The 13926-nt window shown below is 36.6% G+C and overlaps 2 protein-coding genes across 2 annotated transcripts in view; one reads left to right on the forward strand and one right to left on the reverse strand.

The window, feature by feature from the left end:
- The window catches only part of rfx6 (regulatory factor X, 6), a 13292-nt gene extending 6865 nt beyond the window's left edge, over positions 1 to 6427 (reverse strand). The window contains exons 1-13 of the mRNA XM_042222745.1: positions 6186 to 6427; positions 5262 to 5385; positions 4901 to 4962; positions 4698 to 4775; positions 4361 to 4388; positions 3632 to 3739; positions 3414 to 3491; positions 3220 to 3333; positions 2609 to 2658; positions 1745 to 1904; positions 1501 to 1645; positions 1241 to 1350; positions 545 to 662 (exon numbers count right to left, since the gene is read on the reverse strand). Of these exons, the coding sequence (XP_042078679.1) occupies positions 545 to 662; positions 1241 to 1350; positions 1501 to 1645; positions 1745 to 1904; positions 2609 to 2658; positions 3220 to 3333; positions 3414 to 3491; positions 3632 to 3739; positions 4361 to 4388; positions 4698 to 4775; positions 4901 to 4962; positions 5262 to 5385; positions 6186 to 6427 (1417 nt within the window). The remainder of the gene's footprint in view (positions 1 to 544; positions 663 to 1240; positions 1351 to 1500; positions 1646 to 1744; positions 1905 to 2608; positions 2659 to 3219; positions 3334 to 3413; positions 3492 to 3631; positions 3740 to 4360; positions 4389 to 4697; positions 4776 to 4900; positions 4963 to 5261; positions 5386 to 6185) is intronic.
- A 5929-nt stretch (positions 6428 to 12356) lies between these two features.
- The window catches only part of tdrd15 (tudor domain containing 15), a 30444-nt gene continuing 28874 nt past the window's right edge, over positions 12357 to 13926 (forward strand). Inside the window, exon 1 of the mRNA XM_005930467.3 lies at positions 12357 to 12570. The gene's annotated coding sequence lies outside the window, so the exon portion shown is untranslated. The remainder of the gene's footprint in view (positions 12571 to 13926) is intronic.

A 13926-nucleotide genomic window follows, 5' to 3' on the forward strand; every position in this document is an offset into this window, starting at 1 on the left:
CTATTAAAGCTTTTCCTTATTTCCTCGCATAAATAGAACTGTGAAAAACTCTTGAGTCATTTCTCATTCCTTTATATTTTGCTTCCAAGGACGTAGACGGTTTTCTAGGGGAATTTTTAAGCAACAGTTAAGCTTGAGCAACAGTTCTCCAGACTTTCTGAAGATGCCTCAAAGTTTTTCTTTGGACATTGGCTGCTTTTTCACTCATTTTCAGCCCATTCCTCTTACCTGAACATTTTTCCAAGCAAAACATAAAGAAATAAAGAAATGTCTCAAAACTTTTGCACAGTCCTGTATATACTAATAAAAAAAGGTGGCTACTCATATTAAACATGGCAAAAAGCTTATAATAATGAGATCAGCATATGTACAAATAACCCTGGTGGTTAAAAGCTCAGACTTTGGGCAGTTTTTTGTACACCCTGGTGTGTGTCTGCAGAGGAGAGCATCTGTAAAGCTTCCTCATCCCCTTGCTGTGAAATTTACACTCACTGTCATTTTAATTTAACTATAAGGTGTGAGCGAACTTCTCGGATGTTCTTACCAAAGCTAGAAGCATTGTTGAGTGTGAGCGTGTGCATCACTCTGGCACCAAAGAAACTCCACCTGAGGAGGAAATCCTGAGCGCGCTTCTTCACTGACCGGCCGCTCTGTTTACCAGGCTGATCGAAACACAAAGACAGAAAAAAAATCCTCTGGTTTCATGGCAGGACCACAAGGCAGTATATAAAAGATGGACATGGCGTCCTGGTTTGACAAGTTAATTAGGAAGTGCCTTGAACACTTCCCTGGTGGTCTTTGTGCCAGCAGGGAGTGCATCCTGTGGTTTCAAAAAGTTTATGGGAAAATGGCCTTCTGGTATCATTATCTAAGACTGCAGTAAAGACTATCTAGAGGAATTCATGATGTAAACAGTTGGTTTGGAGTCTTAACAAACAAATCGTAATGTTCATTTTTTAAAATTCTGATGTCTATTCATGTCCAGCAGGAGGATAAAACTCCTTTTTAAACTCCTGCGAACTCTTCCGTTTACTTTGGGCCTAATGACAGTACAGTAGCAACTACTGCTCGCCTGTCATGACTGTTTTCAAATCACAAAAATGGCAATGTAAAAATGCTCAAGGCTTCACAACTTGACCTCACTAACCAAAGAGTGATGTCACGATGGCTATATTCTTCTTTGAAATGCAGTCTTTGGTATCCACACAAATACAGGGACACTCAGGTGAACAGCTTTTACCTTGATGACTTTATGCTCCACCACAGAGTCCAGCCACTCGATGAAGGACTCCACTGTGGCGTTTTTTCTCAGCAGCTCCTTCAGCTCCTGAAAGACTGTAATAGAGTCATCTAGGAAAACAAAGGAAATAAAGAAAGGAGAGAACAGGAAGAGAAAAGTTATTCCTAACAGAAGGTTCTCATTTTTCACTGGAACAACAGAAACTGTACAAAAGTACAAATCATTTTAAATATGAGGCTGATGCTGTGCTTGAATCTTACACTCAGAGTAGATATCCGGGTCCTGATCTCCATTAGCGGTTACGCTGAGAAGAGGCTGCGAGCTAATGCTGCTAAGATCCACATTGTCGATATCCAGCACCATATTGGTCACTACAGCCTGGTCGAAAAGCGCCGGGCGTGCTATCTGGATTAACAGAAAGAGAAAATAAAAACCTCCAGAAGTTTTTAGCATGCTTGTTTTAAGATGCTGGTGTACACTGTCTTTGGTTGTATAATGTTATACCTGTGCCAGGTGTAGGAATGAGGTCTGTCTCTTCAGGGATGAAACAAAGCGGCGTGCTATGGGAAGCTTCTTGGCTGCGAGACATTCGGGGAGGTTTTCCAGTGAGGAGGCCAGCCAGTGCTCCCAGTGTTTGGCAAAGTTGCGGATATCTGCCAACAGACTGGAAACAGAAACATCCTCAATGTGTAGATTTGCTGATTTTTAAAAATCTCTGTCGGACTATTTTAAAATGTAACAGCTACATCCCGTGTCTCTACAGTTTAAAAAAGGATATTTTTAGGATCCAGGCTGTCTTGAGGAAAGTTTAAGATAAGATAAGACTTCACTGATCCCACACAGGGGAAATTTGTGCTTTACCACAGCTCAGGTACAGCTAGAAGAAGAATACAAAGAGTAAACCAAGAATATAAAGTCAAGAAATACAAAATAAATAAGATAATATACAATACAATATATACAACAGTAGCTGAGGTTCTATGTACACGCATACACAGTATATGTGTATATAAGGTTTGTGGAAGTATGCAAGTAATACATTTCAACTATTATACTTCTAGTATTACCATGTAAGCAATAGATATCTATAAGTATAGACATGTACATGCACACACGTACAAATACACATACATCCATACCCACTAAATATACATATATTTACACATATACATGCACATGTCCATACTTATATATGATGCAATTTTCATGAAGTGGTGACCGTGGATGACCAATGAATCCATTTTGAATTATTTTTGCATCATTTTACATTATTTTGCATTTTATAAAAATATTACAAGTCCTTGTTTGTTTGCTTGTTTTTCAAAAGTACATCAGATGAACATTATAAGCACAGCTGAAGTTACAAACCTTTCAGGCATTTCCTGCATTGTGGCAGGAATCAGAACATCTGTTAAAACCTGAGAAAACAAAAGACAAATTACATGAGAACAAGAGGAGACGATTTCAATGTTTATAGAAGACTCCTTCTTGCTCAGGGATGTTAATGAGACTTTTTTTTCCACGTCATTGTTATTAATTTACCAAACTGATATTGAATTTTAAAATTTGCGCAGGTCAATTTCTACATCTTATACTGGAGCAGACACAATAAGCTTAAAGTGGACATATTACGGTGTTCATATGTGCAGACATATAAATATTGCTACAGCAAAGGGCTGTCGTGTTAAACATGGCCAAAGTTCTAGTAATTAGGTTTGCATCAAGATCCAAAATCAAGACAAAAGAACTAAACCAGCTTGTTTTAGACACAAGGAACTGGGGGGCTGCATTAAAGTTTAGTAAAAAAATGTTCAAACAGTATGATTTTAACTCATGCTAAGCTACTCTAATAGAGTCCAAGAAAAAAGAACTATGTTATAGTAAATAAGCAAAATCAATACTTTTGAAATGCTTGAGAAACGTTCCGGCTTTCACAAATAATAAACTGTCAAAATAAAAAAGAGAGTTTTTATTACAACCTTATAGAGAATGGAGTCACAGACACAGAAGATGTCGACTATAACGGGGTTTTCCAGCAGCGGCAACAGATGGTCCGGCATTCCCTGCCAGAAATGGAGCAGAAAATTCTGGATCTGAAAGAAAGATTATTCGAAGAGCTTACTCAGCTTGAAGTCATGTTTAAATTTATATATTTGAAGTCATTTAAACAAACCTCCTCAAAATTGACATTTATGGCATTATCCAGGATGCACTGGCAGTGTGTTTTATACATCATAATTAGAGTGTCCACCTGAAGAATAAAAAATTAAGTTACCAGACTTGAAACAGTAACCAAATCAACTACTTTAACTGGAATACTCTATATTGTTGGGGGTAATTACATAATTACGTGTGCTATACCATTTTATAGAAAGCGATTCATCAGCAAACCTTTTCTCTGGAAATGTTTCCTTGCAGGAGAAGATGCTGGGCGCTGGGGAAGTCTGGGAGCAGCGTTCCAGTTTTAGAGCTCAAAGAGTATTTCCTGGTGAAGCCACCCTGCAAAATACATTACAGAAGATATTAAATGGTCTGTATTTGTATAGCGCTTTACTTGGTCCTAAGGACCCCAAAGCGCTTTACACAATCATCTACCCATTCACACACACACACACACATGATGGCAAGCTACATTGTAGCCACAGCCGCCCTGGGGCGCACTGACAGAGGCGAGGCTGCCGGACACTGGCGCCACCGGGCCCTCTGACGACCACCAGTAGGCAACGGGTGAAGTGTCTTGCCCAAGGACACAACAACCGAGACTGTCGGAGCCGGGGCTCGAACCGGCAACCTTCCAATTACAAGACGAACGCCCAACTCTTGAGCCACGATCGCCCCATATATTACAATTACTGAAAAGTTTTTATTGTGATTTGAAACTATGAATTTACTAATATGTCAATGATGTTGCTTTATAAAACTACTTTAATGAGTTCAGTGAACTCACAGCAGTTCTGTCACAGAGCTTAAGACGTTTAATGAAGCCTAAAATTAATAAAACTTATATTTCTGATTTATTTCTGTTTAATTTGTCATAATAAAAAAAGACAAATTCCTCTAAATTCCTGTGTAATATGTTGGAATGGATTTTCAATAATTGAAATTAAAAGTGAATATTACCTCATTTTTGAGCTTGCTCCCTGAAAACCTGTCATCAAAGCAGAAGTATTTGGATTTTACATTCAGATGGAAGTTTTTATCAAAATTCAGAAAAGTCTGAATTTGATCAAATAAAATACGAACAAAACAATAAATGCAAACATAACAACGGTATTATTTGACATTCAGAGATGATCTTATTTATACATTACTCAGAATCTCCTAATAGAATAATAATGGACACAGTAAACTGGTGGAAAAATCAGGTAATGTAAGGAAATGAAAGCTTCTGTAGATGTAAAGAAAACAGTACGTGATTGTTGGAATAAGGAAATTGGTGAGAAGCTTTTAAAGGTACCTGGTCAAACCTTTTCCAGAATAAACAGAGTGATAGTAAGCGCTGCTCTCTTTGATGCCGATTCCATAGTAATGATATCTTTAAAAAATAAAATAGGTAATAATGTCAAACACTAACCAAACCTTTATTGAAGGAAATGCTGTTGTGTTGTGTTGTATTATTTATTCATTGTGTGTCGCATTAGAAGGTGAATGTTGCATTACTTGGAGTGTCCTCTGGTGCCGAGTCTTCTAGTTGTCAGGAGAGGAAACTTCTGTCGGATTGTCTGAGAAGGGGAAATCTTTTGGTAAGATCAATCACAAGTTCATTTTCACAAAACTACTGTTTTTATGTCAGATTTTAATGTTGTAATTCATTAAATCAATCAACAGTCTACAGTGACTTTATAATACATGTAATGTGTATAAACCGGATGTGTAAAGTTTGTAATAAGGTGCCTTTAAGGTTTAGTAAGTAAAAACTGGGACTTCTAAGTTTTTTTAAAGACACATAAAATCTTATCGTATCTTTAACTAAACAGTGCATAAAACACATGAAGAGAATAAATGAGAATACACCTCACACCTTTCCAAATGTAGCAGCACAGGCCGGCTCCAGCTTCTCTTTCCTGCAGAAGTCCAGATAGTGGGCATAGAGGATGCATCGAGGCAGACACACTCCTTCACACACTATGTAATTCTCCTCCAGCCTGTCACACACAAAATCTCTCTCATACAGTTATCAGAACAACGCATGAGACGTTCACTGATTGCAGCATATTCAAATAAACCTCTGGCTCAATAACAAAGAGGAAAAAAACAGTAATCTAAAATGTTAGATCCAGATACACTGAACAAAAAGTACAGCTTTATTGGGACCTATAAGATAATAGTGCATGAAAAAAAGTCAAAAGAGCAGGAAGAATTTAATATGACGCATGTAGAATGGAAAAAGTAAGAGTACTAATACCACTCCTGATGGCTGTTTTAGTGCATTGCAAATAATAGTAAATCTTTTCATGAGGAATTTATTTTCTGACTTGTTAATTTCTTCTGATGTCTTACTGAACCTTTTTCTTACTTTTTGGTTTTGGAAAAAAAAATCACCCCAAAAAAAAATTATTTGAATCAAACAAGAATTGTGTACATGTGAGAAACTGGGAAAATGTAAGATTATGTTTATATCAAGTATCATGTTTTATAATGTTATTTTTATAAAGCACAGGGATCAGCTTTAGGCCCTGCGCTGTTTACTCCATATAAAGGAGATATTTTTATCATCCAAATAAGTGCTGTTTGTTATTATGCATCTTATATTCTACTGCTCAGACCCACAGAGATAGCTCAGTAGGTAAAAGTGGTCGCCCCATGATCAGAAGGTCGGTGGTTTGAATCCACTGAACGGCTACCCTGAGGTACCCCTGAGAGGGATAGATAGAGGGATAAACACGGCCACAACCAACACTAGCAGGTAGTTAGTGTTCATACTGTGTGTCACTAATACTCTTACCACTGCAGTGTGAGCTGGGTCTGTTTTTTCTTGTCCTTGATGATCTGACTGATGGTCTTCCTGGAGGAAGGAATACTCTGTTTGATGCTCAGGTCTGAGTTCAAGTCCACCAGGTCTTGATCTTCCTCAGACGACGGCGTCTCATTACTTTCCTCCGCTTCTGATACAAACAAATACAGGGCAGAGTGGCATAAGGTGAAAAATGTATGCCATAATTTACATATACTGTATACTATAGTCATAGTACATAAGATATCTGAACATAAAAAAGTGGTTTTAATTTTGATTAATTACAAATTTACAGAATCTTTTTTCATTTAAGGTTTTAGCTGTTTGATAAGAAGGACTGAGTCTTGCATTTAGTCTTTTAAACTGTTAGCAGTCGGACGTACCGCCCACGGGACATTGGATGGTTTAGGGGACTAATAGGACTGCTAAGGGGTTAATAACACATCGGCTCTGCTCCCCTTTGTAAGAGCTTCATTTTATTCGTTATTACTGTAGGTATTGTTGCAGAACAATTCTGAAGATGGGTCAGCAAATCGTCTGGTCCTCTGCTATAATGTTTAACAAATCTGAATATGCCCCAAACAAAACAATAAATAAATAAAAGGTAAAAAAAGAGTTGTGTTAGATTTAATCTCAGTCTGCAGAAAATTAAGTTTAAGTTAAAATTTCCCATATGGAAAAGAAATAGTAAAAACTTATATGATTTACTTATTAAAGTGGACACTTTCTCATTACTTTCATATATTGTTTTAGTAAGTATCCAAAACAAGTTTCATTGTATAATTTTTCAAGGGATCTTATATCTGTTTTCACTCTTGTATGCTTTTCATACACACAAGACAGATACAAACTTTATAAGATTTATATATATCTTTTCCATATGGGTTATAATGAGCCCAACACCACCTCCTCGTCCATCCTAACAGCGAGCTTAAAGGATGAAAACACTGTAAAAATATCCTGTGACTATTAACTGTCAGGACCTTGAATCAGTTGATTTCCTGTATATCTGAGGTGTTGTCTGAACATAGTTATTACTTTTCTTCACTAATGAAATATCGTTCATGCAATTCTATGATTTATTTCAGTTCCAGCATTTCATCTTATCCTTGCTTCAAGGCTTTCCTTGTAAAATCTCTTTTTTTTAATCCACACTGGTTCTTGATGGGAATGAGGACAGTTTTCTTATTTGCAGCCTTAAGAAGGTGATTTTCTGTCATCATTTCTCAGATGATGTGTTCGCTGATGTGTACACAGTAAACTGTAATTTACATGAGGAAATTTAAAGCAAATCCAATAATAAACTAACTTTCTGAAGCGCAGCATAGCAGCCTTTCAAAGCCATTTACTGTAACTGCATCTTGACTTGTTATTGTGCTCAGTGGGGACGTTTTAATTGCTTTTTGAAGGATTTTTTTTTCTAAAGAATGTTTTTCCCAACAAGCAAGAACAAAGGACACTCCAGAGGAAGAAAAGAAACAAACCTGAATGCTTTTAATGCCAGACTGTAACTGTAAAGACGGAAAACAGAAAGAATGAAAGAAGATGATCACTGTAGCTAATCATAACAAGGCAAACTGTTTAAAAAGCCAAAACAAATGTATGACTACTCAGTCAAAACAACACAGTGCAGGTTATGTTAGATACGATGACACTGTTTATGTTTAGAACGATGCTTTAGGAGTTCATACAACAACATCTCCAAACTGGATAGCAGAGTTTTATGATAGAAAGCAGGTAGAGGTTAAAGAAAAGTGAAAAACAATGGTTCACTATATAGTAAGTGAAACGACTAGTACTGGTTAAAAAAATTTAAGTAATAAAGCATAATAAAAATACATTTTAATCCTCACACTAAGTAGTTCTGTATGTTTTAAGCACTATTTTTGGAGGCACAGAGGATTCATTCACTTTTCTTGGAGGGATTTTACATCACACAGTTTTTTGGTTAAACAATGTCTGTAATTGAATCTCACATAGCTTGTGGTGTACCGCAAGGTTCAATTGTAGGTCCTGTTTTATTCCCTATTTATATTATTTCATTCGACCAAATTATGCATCACAACCTCTCTTTTCATTGATGCAAAGACAACACAGAGCCTAGGTTACCCAAAAGTCCTAAGTGTTTTCAATCCCACCAAGCCTGTTAGTTCCCTTGGCCCTTTGTGAATGAATATAAAGCCTGCTGACAGAAATTTTAGAGGTTTGGTTTGACTCATCTTATCCTTGAACACACATGAAAACAGTTGTCCAAGTTTGATTCCTCCAAAAATAATTTCTAGAATAAAATCAGTTAATTTCTTTCTTTTCTTTCTTCTATCTCAAGGCTTGACAGCAACCTCTTCTCTCACACCTCCAACCTCAGAATGTTTTAGTTCTTGTTCGTGGTGGCTATAGAAGACACTATTGCATCGTTCATATGCTTTTAATTTTCTACTATTTAAAGCACACATAGGTCCGAACTCAAGGTGGATATCAGAAACCAAATACTGTATAAACCGCAGATTCTCGGGTAAAAACCTTCCAGCTGTCCCACAGTCAAGATTTCCATGTTCATTTCCATGAAGAACTCTATATTCTGAAATAACCTGCTTGACAAGGTTTGGGAAAATAAAAATCTAAATTAAAAAATCACTTTTTAAAACTAATTTTTATTATAAACTTTCTCACTCCATTATAATGTGATGTTGCCTTTCAGATGCTTTTATTTAAGTCTTTTTTGTTTTCTGGTTATCATCTCTCCATTATGTTGGGTATTATTTCCATTTCTTGCTGTTTGTCTTTTGTTGGTTTGTTTTCCTGCTGTTTAATTGGATCTCTACTTTAACTTCAATGTGTCTGTTTTGTTTTATCTTAACATCTGAGGCTTTCTGCTTGAGTTCACCTGATTTTTCACATCTGCTAAACCCGAAATCTCAGAAGTAAATAAAGGTGACTTGTTTTTTGACTCAGGATATTCATCCTGAGTCAAAAAATTCTGTTGAACTCTGTAAAACCAGAAGAAAAGTTCATATCTAGTCAGTGCAAAATGAAAATAATGGGAAAAGACTGCTGCAGATGATTGTTGTTGAGCTTAATTCCTTAATTACATTCCCTCGGTTTCACTATATCCTCTTTTCCTTTTGTTGTTATCATCATTATTACATGTGAACACATATAATAATGTGTGGGCCTGAGAAGTTTGTAAAGTAACCAAACACAAGACAGTGTGTTTTACCAGAGCTGAAGTGAAAATGAATCAAAAGGAACATGCGTAAAGATTCTGATTGAAACATATAAAGAAAACAAAAAAACCTGAGAAATTTTACATAAAATCAAGGATAAACAGTTTGAACCTCCAGCATTAACTGAACGTGGCTGCTCTGTTACCTGATTTAATCCCACAGTCGTCCTCCTGATGAAAGTGTGTCTGCCCGTTAAAGTCTGAGCATGTTTCCTTTGGCGAGTTGCACAATGTTCTGGTTAAAGAGCGAATAAGAAACACGCCGTCTCTGGTTGAACTTTCACTGCTGCGTTTCATCGGCATTGTGTAAGAAAAAGAAAAGAAGTAAAAGAAAAAAGTGAAGTTAGTCTGCTGTGTGAAAAAATCCTCAGACACCAAATAAATCCTTAAGCGCTGTGTGCTATTCCCTCCATCACACAAGTCCAGAAAGAGATGGGATCGATCAGAGAGACCATGTCCAGAGTTTCAGGTAAAAAAGTGGAGAAAAACGCCCAGGCTTTCTCTGTGCGACCTCAGTGTAATAAAGCAGCGCTGTGAGAAGGCAGAGCTAATGAAGCCGTGGATGCATTCATCATATTTACAGAAGACTGGGGCTAATCCACTTTATTAATGATTAACAGAAAAACCCTCATCCATCTGTCCATCCACCTACCTTACCTCCCACAGTCAGCTGGCCCTTTATACGGGGTTAAATACACATAAAACATGTGGGTTTAAGTCACACTCAATTCAATTCATCTGATCTTCATTTGTCTGAAAGCTGAATCTTGAAATGAATGTAACTGTGTGGCACTAGCAGAGTTAATTTAAAGCTTCTATTCTCAAATAAAAAAAATCTGCATAAACTTCTTTCTTTATTTTTGTTGCTGTATCAGCTGAAGTGTATTTAAGTTATTTTTACGACCCATTTGTAGGTAAATACAGGTTTTTCCATTAATTAACGCCGTGTACCTAAATACAACAGAACTACCACATGACCATCATTAGTAACATCTGTGTTTACATTTTATTTCATGCTGAAATGGTTGTGGCACAATAGGTATATTAGTTGCTTTTACATTCCTTTATTTATTTCTGCGTCAATTACAGAACCACAGGCAATAACCTACACTGAGGAAACACTTAAAGATTGTCAAATTAAAAGCATACATCAGCAAATTTACTGTGAAAACTGAATAGTCGCTTCTTTCTGAAAAACACAACCTCTACAACAACCATGTATAACATGTATATAATCCATATTTACTGGCCATCAAATGTATTGTCCAAAGGTATACCAGATTTTAAGGCAGTATTGCAAACTTAAACTGTGCATGTGATCCAATCTGACACTTCAATCACAATCACATTTTCATCTTTTAAAAATTTGTAGTTACAAATTACTGGTTATTTTAGGAGATGCAGTTGTACCATATAGAGCAGTTCTTATATGTAAAGTGTAGAGGGTAGGTTAGAAACGCAGCTGGGAAGTAAACTGTGAGAATATAGTGGGGGGGGAAGTTTAAATTACAATCTACTAACAATACAATCACGAATCAATCATATTTTAAAATATCAAAGCCGATAAAATAACCAAACAACAAAAACAGCTGCAACTATGTAATATTTGGTCATTTGCTAGATCGTTGCCAAATAATCTTGCTTCATCCTAATCAATTAATCCACTAATTTATACCACAACACTGAAAATAATACAACAAAGGTTAAAAAAAAAAAACCATCATGATTAAACACGTCATATTTTTTAAGTTTATAGTTTTGCTCGTTTTTGTAAGTGTTACTCTAGAAAAAGGAAGATATCCTTTAAACTGTTAAGCTTTCAGTCTAAAAGTTATTTTCTTCTTACTTTTTATTGATCTCACTTTTTAAGATGACTTTATTCTTTAGTTACACTGTTCACTGATGTTCCCACATAGATAACAATATTTATGTACAGTATATACTGGCCTAGACTGCTTGAGCACTGGAGCAGACACATTAAGTATGGAACTTGGAGGTCCTCCACCAGCACATATTGACCCTCAGCTATTTCCATAGTTTCTAGTGAATTTTATACCTTTATTCATTTACAATGCTTGAAATCCTCAACATGCAGAAGTCATCCAAATAACTGTGGCTCTGGATAATGTAAAAATAAACTTACAGACAACATCATTAGTTACTTCTGTTTATCTGCTCATTGAGATGAATATCTAATCAGCCAGTCACATTGCAGCAACTCAACTCATTTAGGTACAGCATGAAAGAAAGAAAGAAAGAAAGAAAGAAAGAAAGAAAGAAAGAAAGAAAGAAAGAAAGTAAGTTGATTTCAGTGATTTTGAGTGTGACACGGTTGACGGTGGGTGCCTCACAGACTGGTCTGAGTATATCAGAAACTGCTGATCTACTGGAATTTGCTCAAGCAGACATATCTACGGTTTACAAAGAATGAATTAAAAGAAAATATTCAGTGAGCTGGGAGAAAATGACTTGTACATGTCTGAGGTGAGAGGCGATGGATCAGACTGCTGTCAATTGTAACAGATATCCACTCATTGCAGCCAAAGAATGCAGAAGAGCATTCAAAAAAACAACCAAAAAACACACTTATTAAAACACTTATTATGATATGTGCCCACCTTACTCCTTATTGTAATTATGTTTAGATTTTTATTTACGGAACTCTTTAATTTTATTTGTTGTGTCCTGTTCTTTGTATCCTTCTTTTTTTTCTAACTCACTGAGTCCTTTTATTGAGATTGTCTACTTTATTTAAACTAGGCCTTTTTAAATCATAGGCTGGCCTTCCACATTTTGGGATAAATAAAGTTGTTCTTGTATTATTGATGTAAAAAAAGAAGTAGAAGAAGAGCAAAACAAAATAAAACATTACAACATAAGTAGTCTCCTCCTGGATTTATTAGGACGGTCAAATGTGTGCGTTTTAAATACTCGTCGAGATATGTCCCCTCCCCTCTATTGTTTATATGAGCAGGGAGTTGATGGTACCTGTTGCTTAAAGTATCTCGTACTTCAGGCCGCCATGTTTTTACAAATTTTACCTGGAGCACGAGACAGACGGCAGCAGCAGGAAATGAGATCAGCCACGTGCTCTCGGCCTGGACCGTCCTTACACATCTGAGGCAGGACAGAAGGTAGAAAAGAGACTTCAAGGTGAGCCAGGGAACTGCAGTCACACAGGTGTTACCAGCTGACCAGTACTCTTAGTCACGGAGGGCTCATTAGGGATCAGAGCCAGCACAAGGAAGGCGTTAGACGCAGCTGTGAGGGTAGCTTAGCATAGTTAGCTCTGTGCTACTTCTACTGAAGCTAACTTCTTTTCATGAAACACTCTGCTCACTTTCCGTTTACCGAAACGCTTACCCATCCTGCAGGTGTAGGCAAATAACAGTTTGTCAGATTCTGTATTCAATAATTGCATTTTTATTAAAGGTTTATATGCACTACATCGCGAAAATCTAAGCTAGCCGCGGTATATGTGATATTAAAAAAATAAAATGAAAAGGTTGTGTCTGGATAAAAAAAAAAGTCTTTCTCTGCTATAAACTATTTAATGTCATGAAAGGCTTTTATTTACTACTACTACTACTACTAATAATAATAATAATAGTAGTAGTAGTAGTAGTAGTAGTAGTATGAAACTGTTGTGGGAAGACCGCTTGGATTAAGGGACTCCCTTAGTCCAAGCGGTCTTTCCTCCCTTAAAGGGAGGCCTCTTTCTATATCGTTAGCTTCATAGCATAAGTGCCTAAGTCATTTTTTGGTCAAATTGAGATTTTTGCCTAACTTTACTCCCCTACCACTGCTGCATCATCCTGTCCGTCTGAAACACAAAACACAAAAAAATGACTTAGGCACTTATGCTATGAAGCTAACGATATAGCTTTTTGCTATAGAAAAAAAAAAGATTTTTCCCACAAAAAGAAATAATATTTCTAATGGATGGAAAGCTAGTGTGGGGAAGTCAACATCTGCCAAAGACGGGAAAAACAGAAATTTGGAAAAAAAATTCTTAAACCTGCCAAGAGCCCAAAAATCTCACTCTACAGCCATCATTTACCCTTGGACCCTTCTTGTTGAACAAATGACTCGGGAGGGGAAAAAAACAGGAACAATTTTACAATTTTAAGACTGGGGAAATAAAAATTTGCAGATACTATATATTTTTATCAGCTAAGCTACCTCTTAAAATGATTTAATAATTTAGTATGAAATAATTAAAGTTCTTTTTAAAATAGACTCACCCACATCTTTCTCATCCTCATCCTTTGATCAGTGTCCCTGACTGCCTGTGTTTTTAAGTACTTATAAATCAGGGGTCGGCAACCTGTGGCACGCGAAGGGTTAACTGATGGTATGACCATAGCTGGACTGGCCATCGGCATTTGCTCGGTGGCCGATGATATATATATATTTTTTTGTAACGGTATAAACAATGAAAGGTGGTGGATTGGCCAGATGCTGGCCGGTGTGTAAAAATAACTCAGTTGTTTGGTGGTGGCTATGGCG

This window comes from Haplochromis burtoni, unplaced genomic scaffold (assembly GCF_018398535.1).
Source record: "Haplochromis burtoni strain Fernald_Lab_line unplaced genomic scaffold, NCSU_Asbu1 Contig_93, whole genome shotgun sequence".
NCBI classification, from domain to species: domain Eukaryota; kingdom Metazoa; phylum Chordata; class Actinopteri; order Cichliformes; family Cichlidae; genus Haplochromis; species Haplochromis burtoni.